At 43.3% G+C, this 27,973-nt stretch overlaps 1 protein-coding gene across 3 annotated transcripts; it reads left to right on the forward strand.

Moving 5' to 3' along the window:
- Positions 1 to 3,919: 3,919 nt before the first annotated feature.
- Positions 3,920 to 27,850, forward strand: LOC116990595. 3 transcript variants are annotated; one of them, XM_033048434.1, is made up of 8 exons: positions 3,920 to 4,082; positions 8,940 to 9,451; positions 11,467 to 11,531; positions 13,011 to 13,081; positions 14,505 to 14,624; positions 18,411 to 18,530; positions 19,655 to 19,924; positions 26,769 to 27,850. In XM_033048434.1, the coding sequence occupies exons 2-8, from the start codon at positions 8,967 to 8,969 to the stop codon at positions 26,832 to 26,834; spliced, it is 1,197 nt and encodes a 398-aa protein (XP_032904325.1). In that variant the 5' UTR covers positions 3,920 to 4,082; positions 8,940 to 8,966; the 3' UTR covers positions 26,835 to 27,850. The 3 variants fall into 3 exon arrangements, with proteins under 3 accessions (XP_032904325.1, XP_032904342.1, XP_032904334.1); XM_033048443.1 differs by lacking the exon at positions 3,920 to 4,082 and adding an exon at positions 4,245 to 4,307; XM_033048451.1 differs by lacking the exon at positions 18,411 to 18,530 and having other exon boundaries at positions 4,021 to 4,082.
- Positions 27,851 to 27,973: the final 123 nt, after the last annotated feature.

The raw sequence follows: 27,973 nt of genomic DNA on the forward strand, positions 1-27,973 counted from the left end.
TCCTGCATCAGTTTGTCCATTTGTTTTAGCTCATTGGAGATGAGAAATGTTATTTGAGCTACAGTAAAATAGTGATACAAGGTGCACAATATAATTGTGTTATAGCCCATCAAATGTATATGTGGGGTTACCAATGCTTCCAGTTTTCAACTGTGAAGCATCCATCCAATGGGGACTTTGAGGAAGATGAACAATTATGTATTATGTTGGAAACAGCACTCTTTTGAAAATCACATATGTCTTATGTGAACTCTGTCAGTTAACTAGCAAGGATTTGTTTAACAATCCAATAGTTTAATGGCCAGTTTAATATGTGCGAGAGGCAGAGGGATGATCTTCGAGGTGTATAAAATCACGAGGGAAATAAATATGGTGAATGCAGAGTCTTTATCTCCGGATAGGGGAATCAATAACCAAAGGACATAAGTTTCAAGATGAGAGGAAAACTACACAGAGGGTGATGGATATATCCAACAAGCAGCCAGAGAAAGTAGTTGATGCAGGTTCAATAATATTTAAAAGACATTTGGACACATGGATAGGAACATTTCAGATGATATGGTGCTTTCCTCTGCTACCACGGATGTAATACTAATCCCAACACCACTTTTACTATTATCAGGGACCCCAGCAACCTTTCCAAATGACACAGAGGTTCATGTGCATCTCTTTAAACCTTGTCTACTGCATTCAGTGCTCCCAATGTGGCCTCCTGTATGTCAGTGAGACGAAATAGACTAAGCAACTGTTTCGCCTATCATGTACTCTGTCTGCCAAGACCTGCTTGTGTTCCTGGTTCCTCACTATTTTAATTCCCCTTCCTATATTGATCTTTCTGGCCTTATCCTCACCCATTACCAGAGTGAAGCAGGTGAGAAGTCACTGGTGGTATCAGCAAATGAGAGGTCACTCCCATCAATGCCTGCAAAGGTGAATTATGGCATACCAGACCCATGGAAGGACACTGGACAGACTTACAGATATATTATGCTGTGCTGTTTCATCCTGGGGAGGGGGGAACAAACAAATCCTGGTAATAGTATGCCTTCAATAAATGAGAAGCTTTTCCAGCCTGAACCTCTGACCAAAGCCACAGCCAGGATCCTATCTCAGCAAGTTTTCACCAGATGGGGCTTTCACCACAGTAGTGAGTCAAATGAGGTAACAACTTCACCAGCCAGGTGATGCAGCAAGTGATGAATTTCTATCGTACAGGCTAAAAATGCCCTGTGTTTAAATGTGCACATGGAAGTCATACAACATAGCAACAAGCCCTTCAGCCAACTTGTCCACAGCGACCAACATGTCCCATCTGCATTAGTCCCACCTGCCTGCGTTTTGCCCATATCCGTCTAAACCTGTGCGGTCCATATAACTGTCTTAATTTTTCTTAAACATTGCAATAGTCCCTCCCTCAACTAGCTCCTCTGGCAGCTTGTTACATACACCCACCACCCTTTGTGTGACAAAGTTACCCCTTAGATTCTTATTAAATCTTTCCACCCTTCACCTTAAGCCTATGTCCTCTGGTGCTCAATTCCCCAACTCTGGGCAAGACTCTACCCGAATGCATCTACCCGATCTATTCCTTGGTTCTTGGTCCTCCAAAATGGAATTTAAACTGGATTTATGAATACTCTCATGATTTTATACAGCTTTGTATGATCACCACTCATCCTCCTACGCTCCAAGGAATAGAGTCCCAGCCTAGGTAACTTCTCTGTACCCAAGACCCTCAAGTCCTGGCAACATCCTTGTAAATCTTCTCTGTACCCTTTCCAACTTGACAACATCTTTCTATAACATGGTGCCGAAAACTGAACACAATACTCCAAATGCGGCTTCACCAACATCTTATACAACTGCAACATGACCTCCCAACTTCTATACTCAATACTCTGACTGATGACTTGATTGGCAAAGGACTCTCACAAACTGTTGGAAATAATGTGTCAGGCAGCATCCGTTGAGAAAAGGATAGGTGATTTTATTGGCCGTGCTGGGAAATGGAATAAGAGAGTTCGGTATTCCGACTGCACATGCCCAGATCAAAGGTCACAATGCATGAACAGTCCTGGAAAGCAGTGGAGCAGTGAACCTTCATTTCTTCTGTTCTTTTCCAGCTTCCAAATGTTGCTTTCAAACTATGAAATGGTTGTATTTATTGTTTCTTTCTTAAAAGCTATGATTATTTTGTCGTTTTTATTGCTTTATGGCTGGTGCTCGGCTTTTGCCAGCGCCGGAGGGGGGGGGGGATGGGGGGTTGGCTGGCGGTCCCCGGCATGTCAGGGAGTGGGGTTGGGCTGGAGTTGCCACTTCTTCTCCCCACGGAAGAAGCGCCAACTCCAGCCCGACGGGCCGGGGACCGCCAGCCAACTCTCCCCGGCACCGGCGAAAGCGCTGCAGCAACTCGGGCTTCTCCCCGCGCCGTCTGCAAGCCCGGCCCGGCCCATCACCTCCAGCCGCCCCTGGACAGGGACGAGACACCCTGGAGGAGACAGGGACGGCCCAACAGCAACGCAACAGTCCCGGGCCCGACACCAACCACGGACAAGCACGATCTCACTCACTGACCAAAGCATAATAAAGCAAAAAAAACAACAAGATAATCTTAGCCTTTAACAAAGGAACAATAAATACACAAATTTCATAGTTTGAAAGCAATATTTTCTTACCTAGAAGAATAAAAGCTGGAAAAAACAAGAAATGAAGATTCCCTAGGTACACAAAATTGCTGGAGAAACTCAGCGGGTGCAGCAGCATCTATGGAGCGAAGGAAATAGGCGACGTTTCCTTAGCCGAAACGTCGCCTATTTCCTTCGCTCCATAGATGCTGCTGCACCCGCTGAGTTTCTCCAGCAATTTTGTGTACCTTCGATATTCCAGCAGCTTTCCAGGGCTGTTTATGCAGTGACCTTTGACTTGGGCATGCGCAGTCGGAAGACCGAACTCGTTTATTAGTATGTGTTCAAAAGGGAACTGCAGATGCTGGAATATCGAAGGTACACAAAATTGCTGGAGGAACTCAGCGGGTGCGGCAGCATACCAGGGCATCGGAAATGTCCTCGTTCTTCAGGGAACGGGGATTCCCCTCCGCCACCATAGATGAGGCTCACACCAGGGTCTCATCCATACCCCGCAACACTGCTCTCTCTCCCCATCCCCGCACACGCAACAAGGGCAGAGTCCCTCTGGTCCTCACCTTTCACCCCACCAGCCGGCAAATACAACACATAATCCTCCGCCATTTCCGCCACCTCCAACGTGACCCCACCACTCGCCACATCTTCCCATCTCCCCCCATGTCTGCCTTCCGCAAAGACCGCTCCCTCCGCAACTCCCTCGTCAATTCTTCCCTTCCCTCCCGCACCACCCCCTCCCCGGGCACTTTCCATTGCAACCGCAAGAAATGCAACACCTGTCCCTTCACCTCCCCCCTCGACTCCATTCAAGGTCCCAAGCAGTCGTTCCAGGTGCGACAAAGGTTCACCTGTATCTCCTCCAACCTCATCTACTGCATCCGCTGCTCTAGATGTCAGCTAATTTACATCGGTGAGACCAAGCGTAGGTTGGGCGACCGTTTCGCCGAACACCTCCGCTCAGTCCGCCTTAACCTACATGACCTCCCGGTGGCTCAGCACTTCAACTCCCCCTCCCATTCCCAATCCGACCTCTCTGTCCTGGGTCTCCTCCATTGCCAGAGTGAGCAACAGCGGAAATTGGAGGAACAGCACCTCATATTCCGTCTGGGGTCCTTGCGCCCTTATGGCATCAACATTGAATTCCCCCAATTTGGCTAACCTGTGCTGTCCCCTCCCCTTCCTTCACCCTCTAGCTGTCTCCTCCCACCCTCCCATCCGCCCGCCCTCGGGCTCCTCCTCCTCCCTTTTTCCTTCTTTCTTTCCCCACCCCCCATCAGTCTGAAGAAGGGTTTCGGCCCGAAACGTCGCCTATTTCCTTCGCTCCATAGATGCTGCCGCACCCGCTGAGTTCCTCCAGCAATTTTGTGTACCTTCGTTTATTAGTATAGCGATTATAATTAAACGCAGAAGATTAGGCAGAAAGAGATGCTACCGGACCTGGTGAGTCTTTAAAACATGTTCTGCTTTATTTCGGAAAGATGTATGTATCAGATACACCAGATGCAGGCGCAGTTACAATGTGTAAAGCAAAGATCTGCTCTATAATCTGGTGTAAAGGCCCCTTGCGGCCTTGCAGTGAGAGAAGTGAAGGAAGTTTGCAACGTTTACTCGGGTGGCGGGAGGAAGGGGAGTGTTCACCAAGTCCCAGTTCGCCGCCGGCAACAGGTAGGAAGTGTGGGCGAGCTCAGGGGAATGAGACTGTCTGCCAAAGATTCCTCTATAATATTTGCTGTCTGCTTCCCCACCACCGACAAGCGACTCCAAATGCGCCTCATCTGCCGGGCCGGGCCGGTCCGGGCACCGGGTAACGAGCAACGTTGTGCGCTTGGCCCTGCCCGTGAACTGCATGAGTGCAGCACTGACCCGGGGTGTAGGGGGAGCTGTATTGCGAGTCGCTACCTGGCCTTGAGCCCAGTTTGCTTTTACTTTCTGAGGAGGCCGGGCATCCCCGAGCTGAGCCTCGAGCACTGCTGGCGTTTTGGGCGCTCTGGGTCACTGCAACTCGGGTGTAATGTTGGGAACACACGCCGACTGCCCGGGCAGCGGACAGTTGTGTACCAACGTTAGTGCTTGACAATATTGTATGTCCCACAGGCTTAGGGAGGTTTCTTCAATTAAAAAAAAACACTGGGTAGGATTGTTTTATTAAATTAATAGTTGGAAATATTACTCACAAATATTCTACATTCTATAACATCTGCAGTTGAAAAGTTGCTGGAGAGCATTCTGAGGGATAGGATATACAGGCATTTAGACGAACAAGAGCTGATTAGGGATAGTCATAGGTGGGAGGTCACCTCTCACAAATTTGATTGAGTTTTTTTGAAGACGACCAAAAAGTTTGATGAGGGCAGAGCTGCAGATGTGTATATGGACTTCAGCAAAGCAGCTATGCCAAACTGGCCACTGTGACTGGGTGCGTTTGGTTGGACGATGCATTCCATTAAGATGGATAGGGGATCGGTTGCAGGATAGAAATTAGGATGTAGTAAAATGTTTTCAGCTGGTATTCATGGAGGGACATGAGCTGGTATTGGGTCCACAACCGCACATAGTCCTTAATATATAGGAAGCTTCCTTCTCAGTAGGGCAACATTTGCAAGAATAGAAAAAAACATCATTTAAGCTTGGAGAAATTGATAAATATTGTTTTCTGGAAGGATCTTGTTTGCTTTGTTTGGTGTGCAAAACTTTTACTCTTCCCGTTTGCACAGGACCTTAGTGAGACACTTTGATTATTGTGCACAGCTTTGCTTTTGTGGCTGGAGAAGTATGACTTGGAGTCAGTGAATTCACTTCTTTGTTTCAGATTCAGATTCAGATTCAATTTTAATTGTCATTGTCAGTGTACAGTACAGAGACAACGAAATGCATTTAGCATCTCCCTGGAAGAGCGACATAGCAAATGATTTGAATAAATAATAATAAGTGATAATAAGTGTCCGGGGGGTGGGGGGTGATTGGCAGTCACCGAGGTACGTTGTTGAGTAGAGTGACAGCCGCCGGGAAGAAGCTGTTCCTGGACCTGCTGGTTCGGCAACGGAGAGACCTGTAGCGCCTCCCGGATGGTAGGAGGGTAAACAGTCCATGGTTGGGGTGAGAGCAGTCCTTGGCGATGCTGAGCGCCCTCCGCAGACAACGCTTGCTTTGGACAGACTCAATGGAGGGGAGCGAGGAACCGGTGATGCGTTGGGCAATTTTCACCACCCTCTGCAATGCCTTCCGGTCGGAGACAGAGCAGTTGCCATACCATACTGTGATGCAGTTGGGAAGGATGCTCTCGATGGTGCAGCGGTAGAAGTTCACCAGGATCTGAGGAGACAGATGGACCTTCTTCAGTCTCCTCAGGAAGAAGAGACGCTGGTGAGCCTTCTTGATCAGAGTTGAGGTATTGTGGGTCCAAGAGAGGTCATCGGAGATGTTGACTCCCAGGAACCTGAAGCTAGAAACACGTTCCACATCCGTCCCGTTAATGTGGATGGGGGTGTGCGTGCCGCCCCTGGACTTCCTGAAGTCTACAATGAGCTCCTTGGTCTTCTTGGAGTTAAGGGCCAGGTTGTTGTCAGCGCACCATGCTGCTAAGTGCTGGACCTCCTCCCTGTAGGCCGACTCATCGTTGTTGCTGATGAGGCCAATCACCGTTGTATCATCTGCGTACTTGATGATGGTGTTAGTACCATGTACAGGTGTGCAGTCATAGGTGAAGAGGGAGTAGAGGAGGGGGCTCAGCACACAGCCCTGTGGAACGCCGGTGTTCAGGGTTAGGGTTGAAGAGGTGTGCTTGTCTAACCTAACAGACTGGGGTCTGTTGGTTAGAAAGTCCAGTATCCAGTTGCAGAGGGAGGGGTCGATGCCCAGGTTACCGAGTTTGGTGATCAGTTTTGATGGTATAATGGTGTTGAATGCTGAGCTGTAATCGATGAACAGCATTCTTACGTAAGTGTCTCTGTTGTCGAGGTGGGAGAGGGTGGAGTGAAGTGCCGTTGAGATAGCATCCTCCGTACTCCTGTTCTTGCGGTAGGCAAACTGATAGGGATCCAGTGTGGGGGGTAGGCAGCTTTTGAGGTGTGCCAGGACCAGCCTCTCGAAGCACTTGGTGATGATGGGGGTAAGTGCAACTGGGCGGAAGTCGTTGAGGCTTTCCAGGGATGAGTGGGTTATCCTATGAGGCTTATCAAGAGAGATTGGATAAGGTTGGCCTCAGCCACTGACATTTACAGTACAAGAGTGAAAGATGATCTTGGTGAGAAATTTACAGAGCGGCAGCCAAGAGCCTGCCTCCTCTATCTGATAAGTCTCAAGCTGCAGTATACTGCACTAGGATAAGGAGCCGTCCTTTCAGAACTGGAACAAGGAGAAATTATTTCACCCAGTAGATGATAAATCTTTGATATTCTCAGTCGGATGGTTGTGACTGGTTATTTGATGCTGACACCGATAGCAGAGTGGGCATGTTAGGTGAAGATGTGTTGAGGTAAAGTGCTGAGGCTTTGGCTCGAGAGGCTCGGCGAAGAGAGTTTTTCTTTCTTTTCTAAATCTCCTTTGTCTGGTGCAGTAGAGCCAACAACTAGGGCAGTGATATGCTCCTCCTCTGGAATATGGGAAGACATGGAGACTTCCAGTGTCCCTGAGGACAACACCAGTGAGAGTTGCAATTACAGTTACAGATTTACAGTTACAATGCGTCCAACTGCAGTTCCTTATAAACTCTGTTATGGAACTGGAACAGCGGCTGGACAACACCAGGATCATCCAGAAGGATGTCATAGTTAAGAGTAACAATGGCATTGTCATGCCGAAAGTACAGGCAGAAAGTAGTTAGACCATAACCAGGAAAGGGAATAGGCAGAGAGTGCAGGAGACCCTATGCTGATTGCCCTTGCCAACAGGATGTACCCCTTTGTATACTGTTGGTGGGGGTGACCGGTCAGAGTAGAGCACAGCAGCATCAGGTCTGTGGCACTGGCTCCAATGCACATCGGGAAGCCAGGCACAGTGATAGTGACAGGAGACTCGTTAGTTAGGGGGGCAGAGGAGATTCTGTGGCGGCAACAAGACTCCAGAATGGTGAGTTGCCTCCCTGGGGCCAGGGGCCAGGATGTCTTGAAGTAGCTGCAGAACATTCTCAACGGAGAGGGGAAACAATTGGAAGTCAACTTGAGGGCAAAAGGATGTCCAGAAAGTGGAATGTTTTATTCCTTGGAGTGCAGAAGGCGGAAGGGAGATAGATGGGGTGAAAGCACAGTCCTTCACCCAAAGTTAAGGAATCAAGTACCAGAGGACATAAGTTTAATGCGAGAGAAACAAGATTTAATCAGAACCTGGTGGGAAACGTTTTCACTTGAAGGGTGGTGGTAATATGCAACAAGCTTCCAGAGGAGGTAGCTGAGGCAGGCACTATAACAAGCTTGAAAGGGTTCAGAAAAGATTTACGAGGATATTGTCAGGACTAGAGAGTGAGCAATGGGGAGAGGTTGAGTAGGCTGGGTCTCTATTCCATGGAGCACAAGAGGATGAAGGGAGATCTTATAGAGGTATACAAAATCATGAGAGAAATAGATCAGGTTGATGCACAGTCTTTTGCCCAGAGTAGGGGCCTCGAGCACATAGGTTCAAGGTGAAGGGGAAAACATTTAATAAGAATTTTTCCCCTCATACCCACCTGTGTCCAGGGGCATTTGGAACAATGGAAGTTTCTTAAAGAGCTGATCAGTTTGGTCTTTTGAATCTTGGATTTTTAAACCATGTTAATCTAATTCATGAAGTCTTGGTGACTTATCCTATTTGCACTTGCATTTGTTAATTGTGGCTTTGTCCAATTCAAATAACATAATGTGTAGGAATGAACTGCAAATGCTGCTTTAAATCAAAGGTAGACACAAAATGCTGGAGTAACTCAGCGGGACAGGCAGCATCTCTGGAGGGAAGCAATGTGTGACGTTTCGGGTCCCGCTGAGTAACTCTAGCATTTTGTGTCTACCAAATAACATAATGGTTGGCTGGACACACACAATCGCAACAAGTGCTTTCTCCCAGAAGATGCAACCATGAAAAAGATCTGTCTAATCCAAACGGTGAGACCATTTGCAATTTTTATAGAGACACAAGGAACTGCAGATGCTGGAATCTTGCATAGAACACAAAGTACATAGAACACAAAATTATGTAATTCTTTACATAATATGCATTTCCATATTGCCTTAATTATGTTGATCAGTGCATAATTTAATGAATTGACACTAAAATCAGTTGGGGCATTTTTCTGATTGAAAATGATTTCGTTTTTTTTCTCTGCAGCTGCATACGCATTGAGAAACATTGGAAATGGATTACATTGTGCAGTTTCTCAACTGGATCTATGGTGGAATTGAAGCAGTATTTTGTGCAGCAGATTTTATGCTGTTTTATTTTGTTGTGATTTCAGTTACTGGATTAGTTATAAGTTACATTTATACAAAACTCTTGCCCAAAGATGGATTAACGCCTGAAGAAGACACCACATCTAATAGGAAGCTCAGTGCAAGTGGAGAAACATCGGAAATAAAGGAACCAGTCACCATTGGCACACGGACTGAAAACAGCAGGAAAATATTACAAAGTGGAGATGACAAGGATGTGTCCAAGAACTCGGTTGTTCTGCTGCAACACATTAAAGGAGTAGAAAAACCTGAAACTTTAGTTGAATATAAAAGCGACGAAGATATTTCTTCAATGATGGCCCCAAAATCTGTGGATTTTCTTGATATCTACACTAGCATGAATGACAGTTGCTGTACTGATGATATGAGCAGCAAATTGCAATTGGCCAGGTAACGTGAAGTGACATTGCTAGTGCATAGTAACCCGAAATATAATAGAAAATCTGCAGGTGACGCCAGATTTAGTGGCGGGGAGCACTTGTGTTTGATTAACACCGAGGACGGGTATAACAAGCAAACAAATTCCAAGATGTGTGTGAAGTAAAATGTATTAGTTGTAAGAAAATGTCACAAATTCCTTTGAAAATCTAGGTCTTAGAGTTAAAGGAATCCTCTGGATATGTTTACCTCAGTTGATATCAGCACAATTACGACAACAACTTGCATTTGTAGCATATCTTTAACATAAAAATTGATTTGGATGCTTTGCAGTGATATTAGCAACTAAAATCTGACTGAATCTTGTTAGGGAGTGGCTATTCAAAATTTCAAATATTTAAAAAGATAAATATGTTCGGCCATATTCATTTATCATTTGACTATTTATCCAAATAACTCTATCTTGCTGGCTGGGAGTTGGACTGAGTGAGAGCGTTAAATGTAGATCTTAGAAGAATAAAGAGAGACATGGAAATTTGGGAAGAGAATTCCAGAACCTAGATTTTCGACTGATAAAGGCATGTTTGCTGGTGGCCAACTGATCACAAATGATCAGGGCAACAGAACTGAGGATGAAGATTGGAAGGCTGGAGAAGATTACAGAGATTTGGAAGGTTATTATATTGATGATGGTTTTAAAATTGAAACCTTATTTAAATGGGAACCGAAATTGGTCAATGGGCAAAAGGTAAAGGGTGTGAGATGGGGCAGAAGGCAACCTCATTTTTACAGTGGGATGTAGGAGGCCAGTAAAGATTGTATTGGTATGGTATGGCTGAAGCTAACAGAGGCATAGATGAGGTTTCAGTTACAGCCAAGTTGATCCAGGTGCATTGTAAGGCGGCATTATAGCAGTAGAAATAACTGACCTTTGTCATGACACCGATACGTGGGCAGATATGACATAATGATTGCAAAGAGTCTTGCTCACTCAGTTGCCAGGGAGAGGGAGAGAATCGGTGCCTAGAGAATGGAGTTTTTAAACACAAAGGACTGCAGGTTGTGAGATAATGCGAGATTTCCCCGAGAAAATGCCACGACTGGTTTATTTTAAAAAAGACACAAAATGCTGGAGTAACTCAGCAGGCCAGGCTTCTCTGGAAGACATGAATAGGTGGCGTTTCAGGTTGGGATCCTTCCTCAGACTGATTGAAATAGGGGGGAGAAAGTTGTGGTTGTGCTCTGGGCTGAGGTGTGAGTTGTTGAGATAGATTAAGTGAAATACACAGAATGTGATACTAATTTAGAATACACCTGCGTGCTGCATGGCTCCACGCTAACATCGGCATTCCTGGTTCCAGCGGAGATGCTAGAGTTATTGTAATTGTTGAAATTGAATGTTGTCAGAAAATTTGCCAGATCGATGAAGCAGACCTGCTGGCTCCCCAGACATATGTGCTTGTGGGCGGGGGACCAACAGGATTGCACACACCCAGCACCATTAAGATCGACACATCCCTCGACTTGCTAGATTTGTTTCTTCTGCCTCAGTCATTCTCTTCCCTCATTAATATCCGGGTGCTTATCTCAATCATGTCTGTAGTTACACCACCCGTAATGCAATTTGTGCCAGTGTACACATTTTTTTCCATTCTAGCAATAGACAAAAAAATGTGTGAATTGTTGGACTTTACAACAATTGGTCAGTTTTCATCTGAAATTCATAACTTACCGTAATCTAAATTAAATTATTGAGAGGTTTGTACATGTCTACTGTAAAAAGATAATGAGTCATTTTCCATACAGCATCTGCGTTTAGTTTCATATCAATATTTCATGATGTTGCTTGTTTTCTAAAGGCTGGAATGGGTTTTTATGCATGAACAAGTTTAAATCAAATTATAACGAGGTATAAAATACACAATGCAAATGAAATGGTGCATTTATGATCCATATTATGAGCGGCAACATTATTTTGTCCTTCGTATTTTCCAGCATTGATTGTTATGCCTTGTGTATTTACCTAGTACTGAGGAAGAAGACCTGTACTGTGGTGTGGAGGACATTAAGGAAAGTCATCTGAGGAGTTCAGGTACTCTTGTAGTGTATGCATATTGGATGTTTATTTGAACTATTATTTCAGTCTGTAGCATGTTAATATTTAAAAGTTACTCAAGAACACCAAAGAACGAAGCCCTAACAACACCCATGGTAACTGCAGTAGGCGTACTAGTTATATATGCAAGGAAGCAAAGTGCTGGAATTTAGAAATCCGGAGATGCTTTAAATCTGAAATAAACTTAAAGTGCAATATATGTTCGGGTAGTATCTAAGAAAGGAGGAACAGAGTTAAAGTTTCCGACTTTAGAGACACCAGCCCTTTGGCCCACCGAGTCCACGCTGACCAACAATCAACCCATACACTAACCTACAGACACGAGGGACAATTTTACAACTTACCGAAGTCAATTAACCTACAATCCTGTATGTCTTTGGAGAAAGTTGATAACTTCACCAGAATTAGCAGTGGAGGCCAATTCACTGGATGTTTAGAGAGAGTTAGATTTAGCTCTTGGGGCAAACGGAATCAAGGGATATGGGGAAACGGTTAGAATGGGGTAATGATTTTGGATGATCAGCCATGATCATATTGAATGGCTCGAAGGGCTGAATGGCCTACATCTGCACCTAGTTTCTACGTTTCAAACTGAAATGCTAATAATATTTGTCCTTCCACAGGTGCTGCCTGACCTCCTGAGTGGGTCTTACTTTTTCTGTTTTTGTCATTTAAGTCAAACGCTGTTTCAGCCACAACTGGAGTATTCTGCCCAGTTCCGTGTACCATGCTGTAGGAGAGATTTGAAGGCCTCAGACAAGGTGCAGATTCACTGGATTGATTCCAGGGATGAGGGATTTTAGTTGGTGGATTGAGAGAATTTGGAGTTGTCCTTGGAGCAAAAGTGGTTGTAATGGGACTCTGATTCACGAATTTAAAATCGTGGTAGTAGTGCGGTGGAATAACTTCATTTGTGGCAATCAAGGATATTGCACAAGTATCTGAAAGGAAGGAAATTGCAATGCTACAGGGAGAAGTTGCACAAGCTGGGTTGCTCTTATGAAAAGGTTGGTATGGATATGACTGTTAAATTACCTCCTCTACAGGAGGTCATCTCCCTGTTATTCTGCAATAAAGAAATGATTGATTCTCTTTTTTTTGTCTTAAACCCTTGAAAATATGTCAACACAAGGTAGCATAGGCTTGGATTACCCTTGTCCAACCACCCCTGTTTATGTACATTTCTATTGAAAAATAAATAAAATATGTTAATTGGTGGATTATTGAACGTTGGCTAATCCAGGTGGATATAAGGTGAGAGAAGACTCAAACTGAATACTGGAACATGATTTCAGTGCACTACATTGTGGTGAATGGACTAAATAGTCTTGTTCTTTGGTATTCTCTATACATTTGATTTGTCCATTGTGATTTCCCACTCAAAGTTTAGTGATTAAACTTGAAAAAATCATCAATAATACAATGACAGAAGATATCTTCTCTGATCTTTGGCAGATTCAGGCAGTGGTTTAAGAAGTGACCATATCTTACATAATGAAATTGAACATAATTTGACCAAAGTGGAGGTAAGATAATAAATGTTGTCCTAAATGTATTCAACTAATGAATGATCTGTGCTTCAGAGCATGTTGTGGATTTCAGTGATCGCTCTACAAATTTCAAGACTTATTCAAATTATTCAAATTCCTTGATGTTTATGAAGCCTTCTTCTGGTCATACCAACGTTAATGTTGCTTTCTGATGGATTTCACTTTAATGTTGCGTCCTTCTGCTCTTTTCATGGTGTCTACAGCTGGGCCTATGTGTATGCATCCTGTTGTTCTGCAGATACTATTCAAAAGTCAGGAGGCTTCACAGGAAATGTATTTCCCAGCACTGCAGGTTGCTTTCAGGAAATCTGTCTCGGAGGGGGGGGAGGGGGGACAGAATTACTATGGCTTTTTCGACGAGTGGACTATCTTGCTCCGCTGTATGATCTTGGGGGAGAGGGAGATACATAGATAAGGAAATGTAAAGTGTGAAAACAGGACAAAGGAAATCTAAATCAAGGAAAATGTGGAATAGATCATTGTTAGCTTGGAGAAAGTAACGACAAAGCAAACAGAGAAACTGTAGTTGGAGACAGTAGGACTGGTCAGAGAACTGGGAAGGGGGAGGGATGGAGAGAGAGGGAAAGCAAGGGTTACTTGAAGTTAGAGAAGTCAATGTTCATACCACTGGGGTGTAAGCTACCCAAGTGAAATATGAGGTGTTCCTCCAATTTGCACTGGGCCTCACTCTGACAATGGAGGAGGCCCAGGACAGAAAGGTCAGTATGGGAATGTGAAGGGGAGTTATTGTTTAGCAACCGGGAGATCAGGTAGGTTTAGGCAGACTGAGCGGAGGAGTTTAGCGAAACGATCGCTGAACCTGCGCTTGGTCTCACTGTGAGTGGGTTAACTTATTATGTGCACTGGGCCTGTACTTGCTGGAGTTTAGAAGAATGAGGGGGGACCTCATTGAAACATACCGAACAGTGAAAGGCTTGGATAGAGTGGATGTGGAGAGGATATTTCCATTAGTGGGGAATCTAGGACTAGAGGTCATAAACTCAGAATTAAAGGACATTCCTTTAGGAAGATGAGAGGGAATTCATTTAGTCAGAGGGTGGTGAATCTGTGGAATTCTTTGCCACAGAAGACTGTGGAAGTCATCAATGGATATGGTTAAAGCAGAGATAGATAGATTCTTGATTAGTACGGGTGCCAGGGGTTATGGTGAGAAGGCAGGAGAATGGGGTTAAGAGGGAGAGATAAATCAGCCATGATTGAATGGTGGAGTAGACTTGATCGCTGAATGGCCTAATTCTGCTCCTATCACTTATGACCTTATGACTTTATGCAAGAAAATGGCTGTTTTAAGATTAATTTGGTTTAAGATTACAGGCATCTTTATTTGAAGTTCTTTTAAATATACTTGAACACACTGCTTGCTTTTTCTCCCCTTAAGGTTGAAAAGGCTATAAGTTTGACGAATGATAATTATCATCAGTTACGGACGATTGTGTGTCAGGCACTGGAGAAAGGCAAGCCACTCCCTTCTTGGATAATGACCGAGGAAGCTTCACAGGTAATTCAGTAATTGATTCACTTGTTATTCTGCATTGTTTATGCAATATTCTAAAGCTCACCAGAGCATGTGTTTCAGTTTGGATACCTGTATGCTAGCTTGAGCCCCATGAGTGAAACAGCTTTGTTTGTGTTCAACTCCAAGAAGGACATTCACCATTTGACATCACTCTTCTCTTACTTTCTTGGAATTTAGGTGGTGAGATTCCTCATTTTTAAGACCATAGATACATTTGTAATAGCATGAATCTATTTACATTCTGGCCACAGATCAAATTAGCCTACCAAGGCTACTATTCAACTTTATCATCAGATAAGGTGAATCTACTAGAAAGTAATATTACAACATTTGTACAGAGTCTGAGATTGTAAAAGTAAAGCGTCATAATATTAACCCACTTACCATGCACAATTGTACAGTTCTTCTATCTGATATGCATAGACAATTGAGAAAAAATCACGGTGGTATCACACAAGTTCACAAGTTATATTAGCAATGTTACAAAATTTTGAGATTTTAAAAATCAAGTCTGCAATTTATCCCATCAGATAAAGCATAAAAAGAAGTTTAATTTGACACCTAATTCACTTTCATATCTCAAGTATTTAAAAAGTTATGGCCATTTTCATACTCGGAAATTAGCATCTTGTTCCCAATTGATTTTCTATGGACATAACAAAAAAGCTGTGATCGTGGACAGTCAAAAGCCCATAACTTTCTTAAAAATTAAGAGAACTGAATGAAATTTTCAGTTATCATAGATTGAAGCATTCTGAAACAAATAAATAATCTTACTTGGATGATCTGAAATTAAAGTATATAATTAGTTAGTTACCCAATTGTAGCTAATTACAAACTTCAATTACTAGATCTAAACATCTATCCATTTCTTAAGAAATGATTAACATTTTTAAATAGTCTAAGTGTCCAAATAATATTCACAAAGAATTCACAATAAAACATGATTTTTAAATCTCATTTACATTAATTTATAGGCCAAATGGAAGGAATTTAGTGTTCAATTGCTGTAAATTAATGGCCATTTAAATCAGCTTTCGAGTGGGATCCTGTGGAACGCGCTGGTTTAGAACGTTCACATTGCGGTAGATTTGTGCCCCCGAATGCCCAGAAAAATACTGCGGGATTTAATGGGGCCCCAAATTAGCTACTCGCAACATAACACTTTGTATAAAGGGATCTTAAGAAGCGCTTTTTAATGTAAAAATTAAACAACCTACCTTCTGTTGTCCCCTGTATGAGATCCGACCCGTTATCGGCGGTCGCGGGTTTAGAGGTTAATTTTTAACTTACTATAATAATTAAATAAACCCGTACAATGTAAAAATAGCTCCAGCGAGCGAAACTTCAAGCGATTTTTCATCAGCAACTGAGGTAGGCTGAACAAGCTCGATTTGAACAGCCTAGGAAAAATCGCGTTTTAAACCCGGCCCCCTCTAAACGGCGCCATAATCACACACACGGGCTGGGACAGATCTGCAGCGACGCTTAAGGTAGGTTTTGCAACATACCTAGTTATATACGTATAATGAGGCCATTCGGCCCATCATGTTTACTCCACCATTCAATCATGGCTGATCTCTTCCTCCTAATCCCAAATTTCTGCCTTCTCCCCATAACCCTTGTCGCCCGTTCTAATCAAGAATTTCTCTATCTCTGCCTTAAAAATATCTACTGACGGGCTCCACAGCTCTCTGTGGCAATGAGTTCCACAGATTAACTACCCTCTGACAAAAGAAGTTTCTCTTCACCTCCTTTCTAAAAGAGCGGCCTTTAATTCTGAGGCTATGACCTCTGGTCCTCGACTCTCCCTCCAGTGGAAACATCCTTTCCACATCCACTCTATCTATGTCTTTCATTATTCGGTAAGTTTCAATGAGGTTCCCCCCTCAACCTTCTAAACGTCAGGGAGAACAGGCCCAGTGCTGTCAAATGCTCATCATATGCTAACCCACTCATTGCTGGAATCATTCTTGTAAACCTCCTCTGGATTCTCTCCAGAGCCAGCACCTGAAGAGGACACCCTGGAAATGCGCCCTACAAGACAATATGGGTAGAACTTTGGGAGAAGAGCAGTCAGTTTGCAGGGGTTATACCACAGGCTACCCAATAGTCGGTGAAATTAGAGGAATATATACGTAAGCAATTCACAGAAATGTGCAAGAGCAAAGTTGTGAGGCATTTAAACTTTCCTCATATTAACTGTTTGCTTCCTCGGTCATTATCCAAGAAGGGAGTGGCTTGCCTTTCTCCAGTGCCTGACACACAATCGTCCGTAACTGATGATAATTATCATTCGTCAAACTTATAGCCTTTTCAACCTTGAGGGGAGAAAAAGCAAGCAGTGTGTTCAAGTATATTTAAAAGAACTTCAAATATAGATGCCTGTAATCTTAAATCAAATTAATCTTAAAACAACCATTTTCTTGCATAAAGTCATATTGGCTGAGTGCAAGGGATTTAGTGGCTGCAGGAAAATGTTTGTGCAAATAAACTAAAGACTGCATTTGATATATTAATCAAATTGTGATCAGCAAAATTAATTAAGTTCTTTGAATGTATAGATGAAATAGACTTGAAATTCCATAAGCCATTTGAAGAATGACATCATAAACTTGTTAGCAAAGGTAGGCCTGGGGATTAAAGTATTGGTACAGTATTTACCACGGAACAGGAAGCATACAATGACAGTGAATGATTGCTTTTTTTAAACTGGTGAAAATTGTAGAGTGGTGCCCCCTTGGGTTCAATATTAGTACTACTTTTCTGGATATGTTAAAGATCTAGAACAGATCATAATTGTGTTGTATTGTATTCAAATTTATTGTCATTGTCTCAATTAGAGACAACGAAATGAATTTCCCTTTACAGTCAGTATCATAAAAATAAATAAATAATAAATAAATAATAAAACATATTAAAACTAAAATAGAATTTAAAAAAAAAAGCACAAACACAAAGTCCACGACACAACATAACACAATGGCACCAAGGTGAGGAAGGCACCATAGTCCAGCCAGCCTCCCCTCCGATCTTCCCAGATGTTCACCCGTGGTCGGGGCCTTCCGAGCACCCGCAGTCGCCACCCCGGGCGGCCCAATGCTCAGGCCCTCTCGCCAGGCTGATAGAACGCCGACGCCGAACCCCGACGGTGAAAATCCTCCTCAGCGGCCCGGACCTCCCAATCAGCCGCTTCCCACCCTAGTCCGCAGCTCCCGAGACCGCAGCTCCCGAGTCCGCAGGCCGAGCCGGGCAGAGTCGCAGGACCCCACGATGTTTGTCCGCGCCGCCCGCGTTGGGAGCTCTGCGAACCACAGCTCCAGGATGTCGGTGCCGCAGGCCCAGCACTCCGGGATCCAGACGGCGATCCCCGGTAAGGCATTGCCAGCCCCGCGATGTATCAGCGCTGTCCCGCCGCTGCTGGAGCTCTGGTCGATCCAGGCAGGAAAGGCCGTGCCAATCCAGTAGGTAGGCCGCTGGGGGGGGGGGGGGGCGAGGCGAATAATAGTCGCGTCCTCTCCAGGAAGCGACTGAAGGACGATATCCCCCTTACCGTACCCTCTTCCCCCACATAAATTTTTTTTTAAAAAACACACTTCAACATAACCAAAAAAACAAAAGATGTTTTGTTGAAGCGCCACCGGAAGTAAGGGTCAAGAGATAGGCACAAAGTGCTTGAGTAAACCCAGCAGGTTAGTCTGCATCTCTGGAGAAAAAGCCATAACCTTATTGACTTGAGTTAAGTAGTTCTTTGTTTAACATCCATAGATTCCCAAAAAATTATCCGGGGAAGGCTACAGCTGGATTAATCAGTGGTGTGTTGAACAGAAACTTTGTGGAAATTCCATTGAACAACTGCAAGTTTGTCTGGAAACGCTTCAGAAGAAGGTACAATTTTTGATTCTATGGTGTAATATGAGGTGTTTATTCATGCTCTCACTTGTTTACATCAGCATTAATGGGACCAGGTAATTTAAAGTCAGTAAAATGCTTGGAAAATAAAAACTTGCAAGGACAAACTGCAGGAAATGTCAGAGTTGGAAAGCTCATAAAACAGGAAAGGAGCCATCTTTAAAAAAAAATAAAAAATCCTAGACTTCAAGATCACTCTAAATGAGTTCATATGTTCCTTCAATGAGTGATAATTGAACATTGACATGTTATAACCAAAATGATCTTTCACAATGACAAAATGCTGAAGTAACTAAACTCAAGCATCTCTGGAGAACATGGATAGGTGGTGTTTCAGGTCAGACATTTCTTCATACTGATTGTAGGAGGGACAAGAAAGAAACCTGGAAAAGGAGGCACTGCCTGACCCTTTGAGTTACTCCAGTATTTTGTCTTTCTTTGGAATAAACCAGCATCTGCAGTTACTTTGTAATATATATTGGATTCTCTCCATGCTGGTTTTGGTTGATTCAACAGAGCTCAAGGTCAAGGCTGCATAAGTGCCTAGGAATCCCAGATATAGAGCTCATCGTAAGGTTAAAGGTGGCAGTAAATGCTATTTAGGACTGTTTTTGAGCAATGAAGAGGGTTTCTAAACTGAACAAAGTGAAAGCCAATGCTATAGCTTCACATTCAAAGCAAGAACACGTCATGGAAGTCTGACCAGACGTCCCTCCAGTTCTTAAGGTTGTATATTTAGATATTTTATCAATAATTTTCTATTTAAATAGATGTGGAAAACACACTATGTTAATGTTCCCCCAGATTCAGGAATTTTATAACAAACATGCTTTTACAATTATGATTAAGTGGTCTCAGCATTTCCATGCCAATGGTGGGATTCCCACAAAATTATCAACTAAAATTTGCTTTGCAACTAGTCCATCATAAAGACATTATAAAAATAATTTTCACTTACCACACAAAAAATTCTTGAAAATTTAATGTTTTTTATTTTTGAATGACAATTAGAATACTGAATAATCTGAAGTTTATTCCAAAAATATTAAAAACTATTTCATAACTAAAATATAAAACTAATATCCAATTTATTTTTACAGTGGGCATTAATATGTTCCATACCAAGCGAGAGTGGAAGAGCAAACGAATGCAAGAAACTGGTTGAGGATCAAGTGACTGAGCAAAAAGTGTATGAAGGCATAAAGTTTCTAATGCTATACAAGGCTATTCATCTTCACAATACCATGGAAAATGGAAGAACTGTTCCTGAATTTTGTAAACATTTGTTTGCAAGGAGTACCTCGCTTTACCCATATTATCTAATGATAAACCATCTAAATTTGATTGGCCACACCAGATGTTTTGAAGAGGTAAGCAATGATACTCATCCATTTTGATGTGATGTATAATATGATAGAATTCAACCCACAGTTTCACAATCACAATAATACTTTATTAGCCATGTATGTTTTGCAACATCCGAGGAATTTCATTTGTCAATGTGGAGAGATAAAGAACAATGAATGAAAGATATGCAAAAGAGTAACAATGACAAAGGAACCCGGCCATGGTAACTGTAGGGTGAAAATGAGAAGCTAGTGTGACTTGGGTGGGGGTAGGATAGAGAGAGGGAACGCCGGGGCTACCTGTAACACAATCACAATAATACTTTATTAGCCAAGTATGATTTGCAACATATGAGAAATTTCATTTACTAAGTCAGTCATACAAATAAAAAGCAAAAGAACACACAAAATACATTTTAACATAAACATCCACCACAGTGACTCCACATTCCTCACTGTGATGGAAGGCGAAGAAAAGTTCATATCTCTTCCCTTCTATGCTCACCTGCGGTCGGGGAGAGCGGGGAGAGCCCTCCATTAATGGGATGATCTTGACTCCCGTAGTGGCTACGTTTGGGAACTCCGCATCGGGGCGATCGGCTCCTGCATCGGGGGGGATGTCAGCTCCCCCATGCCGGCAATCGGACCCTGTGTCGGGGCTGGTCGAGCCTCTGCGTCGTTGGAGATTCCCGACTCGGCCTCTCCGGAGACTGCGAGCTCCCAATGTAAAGCCCGCAGGCCGCAGGCAAGGGATCAGCTCCGATGTTAAGTCCACGAAAAAACAGACAGACTGTTGGCAGGGCTGCCAGTCGTTCGGACGGAGAAGCTGAAATCAGATGTATCTGTATTACTGTTGAGTAAAGGTTACTATAGGGGCATGAGAGAGGAGCTGGTTAAAGTTGATTGGAAGGGGTCCCTAGCAGGAATAATCATGAAGCCGCTATGACAGGAGTATTGGGAGTAATTCGGATGACGCAGGGTCTTTTTAACCCAATGAGGAAGAAAGATACCAGGGTGAGAATGAGATGAGCATGGCTAACAAAGGAAGTGGCTAACAAAGTTTGCCTAAAGGCATATGATATGGCAAAGATTAGCAGGAGGCTAGGGGACTGGGGAGCTTTTAAAAACCAACAGAAGGCAATAAGGGGAGAAAAGATGAAATATGTAGGTAAACTCGCCAACAATATAAGAGAATACCATAATTTTTTCAGATATATAAACAAAAAGAGTCAAGAGTGGACATTGGACTGCAGAAAATTATATTAGAGAAGTAGTAATGGGGAACAAAGAAAAGGCAGATGAATTGTATACATTTTTGCGTCAGTGAAGGACACTTGTATTCACTGGAGTTTAGAAGGATGAGGGGGTTCTTATAGAAACTTATAAAAGGACTGGACAAGATAGATGCAGGAAAAATGTTCCCAATGTTGGGCGAGTCCAGAACCAGGGGCCACAGTCTTAAAATAAAGGGGAGGCCATTTAAGACGGAGGTGAGAAATAACTTTTTCACCCAGAAAGTTGTGAATTTGTGAAATTCCCAGCCACAGAGGGCAGTGGAGGCCAAATCACTGGATGGATTTAAGAGAAAGTTAGATAGAGCTCTAGGGGCTAGTGGAATCAAGGGATATGGGGAGAAGGCAGGCACGGGTTATCGATTGGGGACGATCAGCCACGAACACAATGAATGGCGGTGCTGGCTTGAAGGGCCGAATGACCTCCTCCTGCACCTATTTGCTATGTTTCTATGACACCAGTAACATGCCATAAATTCAAAGAGTCTGGAGGCAGAAGTGAGTACAGTTACTATTGCCAACGAGAAGTTGCTTGGGAAGCTGAAAGGTTTGAAGATGTTCTCCCTTTCCCAGCTTCCTCTAATCTTTCCAATGGCTTCCAATATTCTTTTTGTTCTCCCATCCCATTGAACTTAGCAAACCATTTTTCTCAAACATTTCTACTTCACCTGCCCATCCCCACCCTCAATCCAAATTCAGCACCGGCCTCAATTATTTCTCCAACTATATTCAACCTTAGCACAGACAGTATTGAATAGAAAAATATGGGACACTCACCACCCTCTGTCTACCCCTCCACCAGGGGGGCGGAGGACAGCACAGTAAAAAATGACATATTTTTGCTGGACTGCTCCACACATGCAGGATGCTGATGAACGCAGCCCCCAGCGATGTATGTTGGCATTGAACCGGCCGACCTCTGTACAGAGCCGGTTCAGGGCGACCCACTCTTTGCAGGGCAGGTCCGAGCCGGGTGGGGCTGTGGTGTTCGGTGCTACAGTGAATTGTGGAGGTCGTGAAGTCTGTTCCCAGCTGGTTCTCCATGCTCCTAGTGTGTTGAAACCGGAGCCACAGAGGGTCGCTGCGTGACGGGAGAAGGGTCGACGAGATTACAAGCGTTGAGGTCCCAGTTGCTGTGAGTCCTGGGTGAAGGTGTCAAAGGTCATCTTCACCCCCCCCCAATGCCACTTTCACGGAATTGGATCAACTCTATTTTTGTGAAAATAGAACCATATGAGAGAAGTTGAAGAAATGAAGTAACTTGGAAAATGTTTAGTGAAGGATATTGCATGTTAAGATTTGACATGTATACTCTGTCAAAGAAGATGAGAGGAAAATAATGAGCTGGAAAGTTGCTTGCGGCAAGTCTAACATTGCCTGATAATGACCTGTGGGAAAGTAAAGAAATTCCTCTGACAACCAACCCTTTTCCAAAACCATCAGCATAAAATTGCTGCCAGAAGCAGTTTTGATGTTGTAGATGTTGTAGCTTGCACAATATCTTGAGGGAAGTCTAGCACAAGCCTTGATCCTTATACAGCTGGGGAGAGCAAATGAAAACTTTTAAAAACATTGAAACAATGAATAAAATAAAAGTTTTAAACTGTAAAACACAATATCTGTTCAATTGAAGATGAACTCTCCGTCAGTACGAATGGAATGCTGCACTTATGCCAAATCTAATGTACAAGTTCAACTGCTGGGAGATTGTTTACAATTTATCGTGCCGCTGGGCTCTAGGAATTCAATATCAGTTCCATTTTTTTTAAAGGGAAACGCAACTAACAAATTTACCCTTTTCGTGCTGGCATAGATATACTGAGCTTAATGGCAGACATAATATCTGTATATTTAACTCACACTATACCCACAAAAATATCTGTAGTTTGATGTGGAAGTGCTGGAATTTCCCAGTAACTTGAGGTTCCGTAAAATGATAAATGCAGACCTAAGTAAGATATCAAAGAACAGAAAGCGGAAGAGTAAATTGTGTTTACATATTTCTCTCAGCATAAACCATCTGTTCTTTTCACCATTAAAGAATGATTTTCAGACACGGCCTCAGAGGTTGGCATCCATTTCATTAGTAACCTTTTATATAACATCTTCTAATTTGCCTTTTAGAAGTACAAATACAATTGTCCATGGGTTACCTTATCTATGTTGTTAGTTACGTCCTATACTGTTAGTGTCAACTAATTGTGCCCCCTATTACTTCCTTAATGGATTCCATTTTTTTTCTGCCAAACTGATATTATGCTAACTGGCTTTATCCCTAGAAATTGTTTTGTTTTTTTGCCCTTCTGAATAGAGTGTCAGCCAATCATTTGCTGATTTCCAATCCTTTGGAGCCTCACCAGAATCTTGGGAATTTTGGAATGCTATAATTAATGCAAAGAGCAGCTCCTTCCAGATTGGTTGCAGGCCAATAGTTCCATCAATCTGCACACATTTTACTCTAATGACTTTAATTGCTTGAACTTCTGCTCTTCAAACACGAGTACAACAGGTAGAGTGAAGAGAAAAATTCAAGGGACCAGAGGTTTTTATCTTCCACTGTTAATATAATTTTGTGTCTGTGTTCAATATTTTTGCCATTTCCATACTCGCTATATATATATATGATTCTGTCACCGCTTCTAGGGGCCCAATGTTTAATTTTACTACTAAAAATTGATTGTACAAACTTGTAAGCCTTTGCCAGTTTGCATTCTCTCTCCCCCCCCCCCCCTCTTAAATAGTTTCAGGCATAATAAGCTGTTTCTAATAGCTCCCCAACCCACAGATATTTTTGGTGTTGCAACTTTAAGGGGTTTCTTCATCCTAATCACATCTGTAATATCTTTAGTTATGGATGAAGACCCTTATACCATAGCGTCTTTAATTCACAATACTTTGCACCTTTGAAAATAATGAAAACTTTTTTTTTTTAATCTGCCATAACATTTAATCTAATTTCACAATGTACTTTGACCAGCTCAGTTATGCAATTGTCCCAAGTTAAATTTAACACTCTTGTTTCATACCATGAGATATTATATCAAATCATGATTATTCTTTCTTAGTTGATCCATATTATGAAATTAGTATTTAATCCCATGTCCTTCCACATAACCAGGTCTAAAATAAACACTTCCCTGGTTAGATTTACAACGGTGTGTGAAAGTGCCCTTAATTTGATTCTTCCTGGCGATTATATGATTTTCTAATCTTACAAGCCCTAATTATTTTTAAATATCTTGATTGGTACAAACTGTATTGACCTTCAGAGTTTTCGAGTGTTTGCATATGTTATACGTTTCTCCAAGTCAGACTAATTTCGTGAAATTAAAAGATGATTTCTTAATTGGTTACCGTAAGCTTGGTGCTGGTAAGTCCTGAAAGAATTAAAGGGGGAAGTTGATGGGTGTTTTAGAGTGAGAATAAATTGCATGGTTGCAATGGGTGGGGGAAATTGATACTGCTCAACTGAGAGGAAGCAAGTACCCCACAGGCTAAATGGCCTTCTCCTTTAATATATATCAAACAGTTAGACAATAGCCTTTTGATTTCCTAATTCCTGTTCACAGTCCAGTGGAAAATAAATCAGCCTGTTTATACTTTTAAAAAAGTTTATGGAACTAGATATTCTTTCATTTGAGTAAATCACAAAGCAGGTTTGCTTTACAATAGTGATGTAACTGATATGGATGAACGGTGAGACAATGTGGCTGATCTTGTTTTTTGCTAAAAATTTTTTTTTGAGATTCTTTGGCTTCCCCAAGATTTTTTTATTTTTCATAAATTACATGTAGAATCTCAGTGTTGTTAATGTAGCAGTTCTGGTGTCGTTGATCAGATCTGTCCTGCTGTGTTGACACTGCAGTGAATAAGACATTCTTTTTTTAAAATCTGCATAAATGTACAGTATTGTGAAAACTAGAGGATAACACTGAAGAACAGTTACCCACGTTACAGCACATTACTAATTAAGCAACCTATACCCAGCCACTGACACTCTCCTCCGCCTAGCGGAGTTGGTCCTCACCCTCAACAACTTTACGTTTGACTCCTCCCATTTCCTCCAAACACAAGGCGTAGCTATGGGCACACGCATGGGCCCCAGCTACGCCTGCCTCTTTGTCGGGTACGTTGAACAATCCTTGTTCAATACGTACCAGGGCCCCATCCCCGACCTCTACCTCCATGACATTGACGACTGCTTTGGGGCCACCTCCTGCACCCACACACAACTGACTGACTTCATCCACTTCACCACCAACTTCCATCCGGCACTCCAATACACCTGGACCATTTCCGACACTTCCCTACCATTCCTTGACCTCACCATCTCCATCGCAGGGGACAGACTTCTGACCGACATACACTACAAACCCACTGACTCACATGGCTATCTGGACTACACGTCTTCCCACCCTGCCTCCCTGTAAAGACTCCATCCCCTACTCCCAATTCCTCCGCCTACGCCGCATCTGTTCCCAGGATGAGACGTTCCACACCAGGGCATCGGAAATGTCCTCGCTCTTCAGGGAACGGGGATTCCCCTCCTCCACCATAGATGAGGCTCGCACCAGGGTCTCGTCCATACCCCGCAACACTGCTCTCTCTCCCCATCCCCGCACTCGCAACAAGGGCAGAGTCCCCCTAGTCCTCACCTTTCACCCCACCAGCCGGCAAATACAACAAATAATCCTCCGCCATTTCCGCCACCTCCAACGTGACCCCACCACTCGCCACATCTTCCCATCTCCCCCCATGTCTGCCTTCCGCAAAGACCGCTCCCTCCGCAACTCCCTTGTCAATTCTTCCCTTCCCTCCCGTACCCACCCCCTCCCCGGGCACTTTCTGTTGCAATCGCAAGAAATGCAACACCTGTCCCTTCACCTCCCCCCTCGACTCCATTCAAGGACCCAAGCAGTCGTTCCAGGTGCGACAAAGGTTCACCTGTATCTCCTCCAACCTCATCTACTGCATCCGCTGCTCTAGATGTCAGCTGATTTACATCGGTGAGACTAAGCGGAGGTTGGGCGATCGTTTCGCCGAACACCTCCGCTCAGTCCGCAATAACCTACCTGAACTCCCGGTGGTTCAGCACTTCAACTCCCCCTCCCATTCCCAATCCGATCTCTCTGTCCTGGGTCTCCTCCATTGCCAGAGTGAGCAACACCGGAAATTGGAGGAACAGCACCTCATATTCCGCCTGGGTTGCTTGCGTCCGGGTGGCATGAACATTGAATTCTCCCAATTTTGCTAGCCCTTGCTGTCTCCTCCCCTTCCTTAACCCTCGAGCTGTCTCCTCCCATCCCCCCGCCCTCGGGCTCCTCCTCCTCCCTTTTTCCTTCCTTCTCCCCCCCACCCCCCATCAGTCTGAAGAAGGGTTTCGGCCCGAAACGTCACCTATTTCCTTCGCTCCATAGATGCTGCTGCACCCACTGAGTTTCTCCAGCATTTTTGTGTACCTTCGATCTTCCAGCATCTGCAGTTCCTTCTTGAACACTAATTAAGTATTACTGCTTGATGGAGTGGTGCAATGGGTGTCGTCTCTCTTTTATTTGGATTTGTCTCTTTTATTTTAGGCTGAGAGAGAGCTCCTGTATCACACTTTGGAAATTGCTATGACTGACCGCGTTGTTTTGGAGTAACTGGATCACTGGCATTCTCAAGTAATGAAAATCGACATGTATCCACTGAATAAAATCAAATTGTAACAGCATACAATGTAACAGCTTACAAAGGATAGCTGACATTCCTACAACTGCTGGATTCAAGTCGAGTCACTTCAAGTTTACTGTTATATGCACAAGTATGGTGAGGTATAGGTGTAATACGAATCTTGCTTGCAGCAACATCGCAGGCAGTCAGACAACATACATTATATGATTTGTATGAACATTATACATGAATAACATCCAAATTCAGCAAGACCAAAAAAGATTGTAAAAATATGCAATTAGAAAAAATGCCATGGTAGTCCAAAAGGAGTCCGTAGATTCTAGGAAATAGAAGGAACTGCAGATGCTGGTTAACAAACAAAGTCAACGTGCTGGAGTATCTCAGCAGGTCAGGCAGCATCTCTAAAGAATGTGGATAGGTGACGTTTTGGGTGAGGACCCAAGAAATAGATACGTCCAGATGGGGCCTCCTCTATTGCTAGAGTGAGGCCGCACGCAAATTGGAGGAACAGTGCCTCATATTCTTCTTGGGTAGCTTTCAACCCAATAGTATGAACATTGAATTTTCCAATGTTAGGTAACTAACCTACAAAAACCTTCCCTGTGCCCCATCTGGACTTGCACCTACTTCTCCCCGTCCACCTACATATATATGTTCTTTTGGCTTCACAATTTATACCGCTTCTACCCTTATCTCACAGCTTTGCCTTTTCATCTCTGGCATTTGTCCAACTATCTGCCTATCAAAAAAAAAACCCTCGTCTGTATCCATATCAGTCACCAGGCGTTGTCCTGCCCCTCCTCTATTCCAGCCTTCTTCCCCCTCACATCACCACACAATCAGTCTGAACAAGGGTCCCATCTCAAAACATTACCCATCCACATTCTCCAGAGATGGTGCCTGACCTGCTGAGTTACTCCAGCACTTTGTCTTTTCTATAAATTATGTTCATTTCAAATGGCTAGAAAATAAAGTATTAAACTGATACAAAAAGTGTTTTTTTAAATAAAGAGCTTGCATCTATAAAGTGCAAGCTATGAGGAAAAAGAGTTGCATTAAAGTGAGCTGTTCTGCACTTAACATTCAATTAAGGAGTGAAATAAAAGAA

This window comes from Amblyraja radiata, chromosome 2 (assembly GCF_010909765.2).
Source record: "Amblyraja radiata isolate CabotCenter1 chromosome 2, sAmbRad1.1.pri, whole genome shotgun sequence".
Lineage (NCBI taxonomy): Eukaryota > Metazoa > Chordata > Chondrichthyes > Rajiformes > Rajidae > Amblyraja > Amblyraja radiata.

Coding starts and splice junctions, on each gene's coding strand:
- LOC116990595 (XM_033048434.1), top strand. CDS start 8,967: ATGGATTACATTGTGCAGTTTCTCAACTGGATCTATGGTGGAATTGAA. Junction 11,532..13,010: donor AAGTCATCTGAGGAGTTCAG/GTACTCTTGTAG, acceptor GATCTTTGGCAG/ATTCAGGCAGTGGTTTAAGA. Junction 18,531..19,654: donor TGGAAACGCTTCAGAAGAAG/GTACAATTTTTG, acceptor TTATTTTTACAG/TGGGCATTAATATGTTCCAT.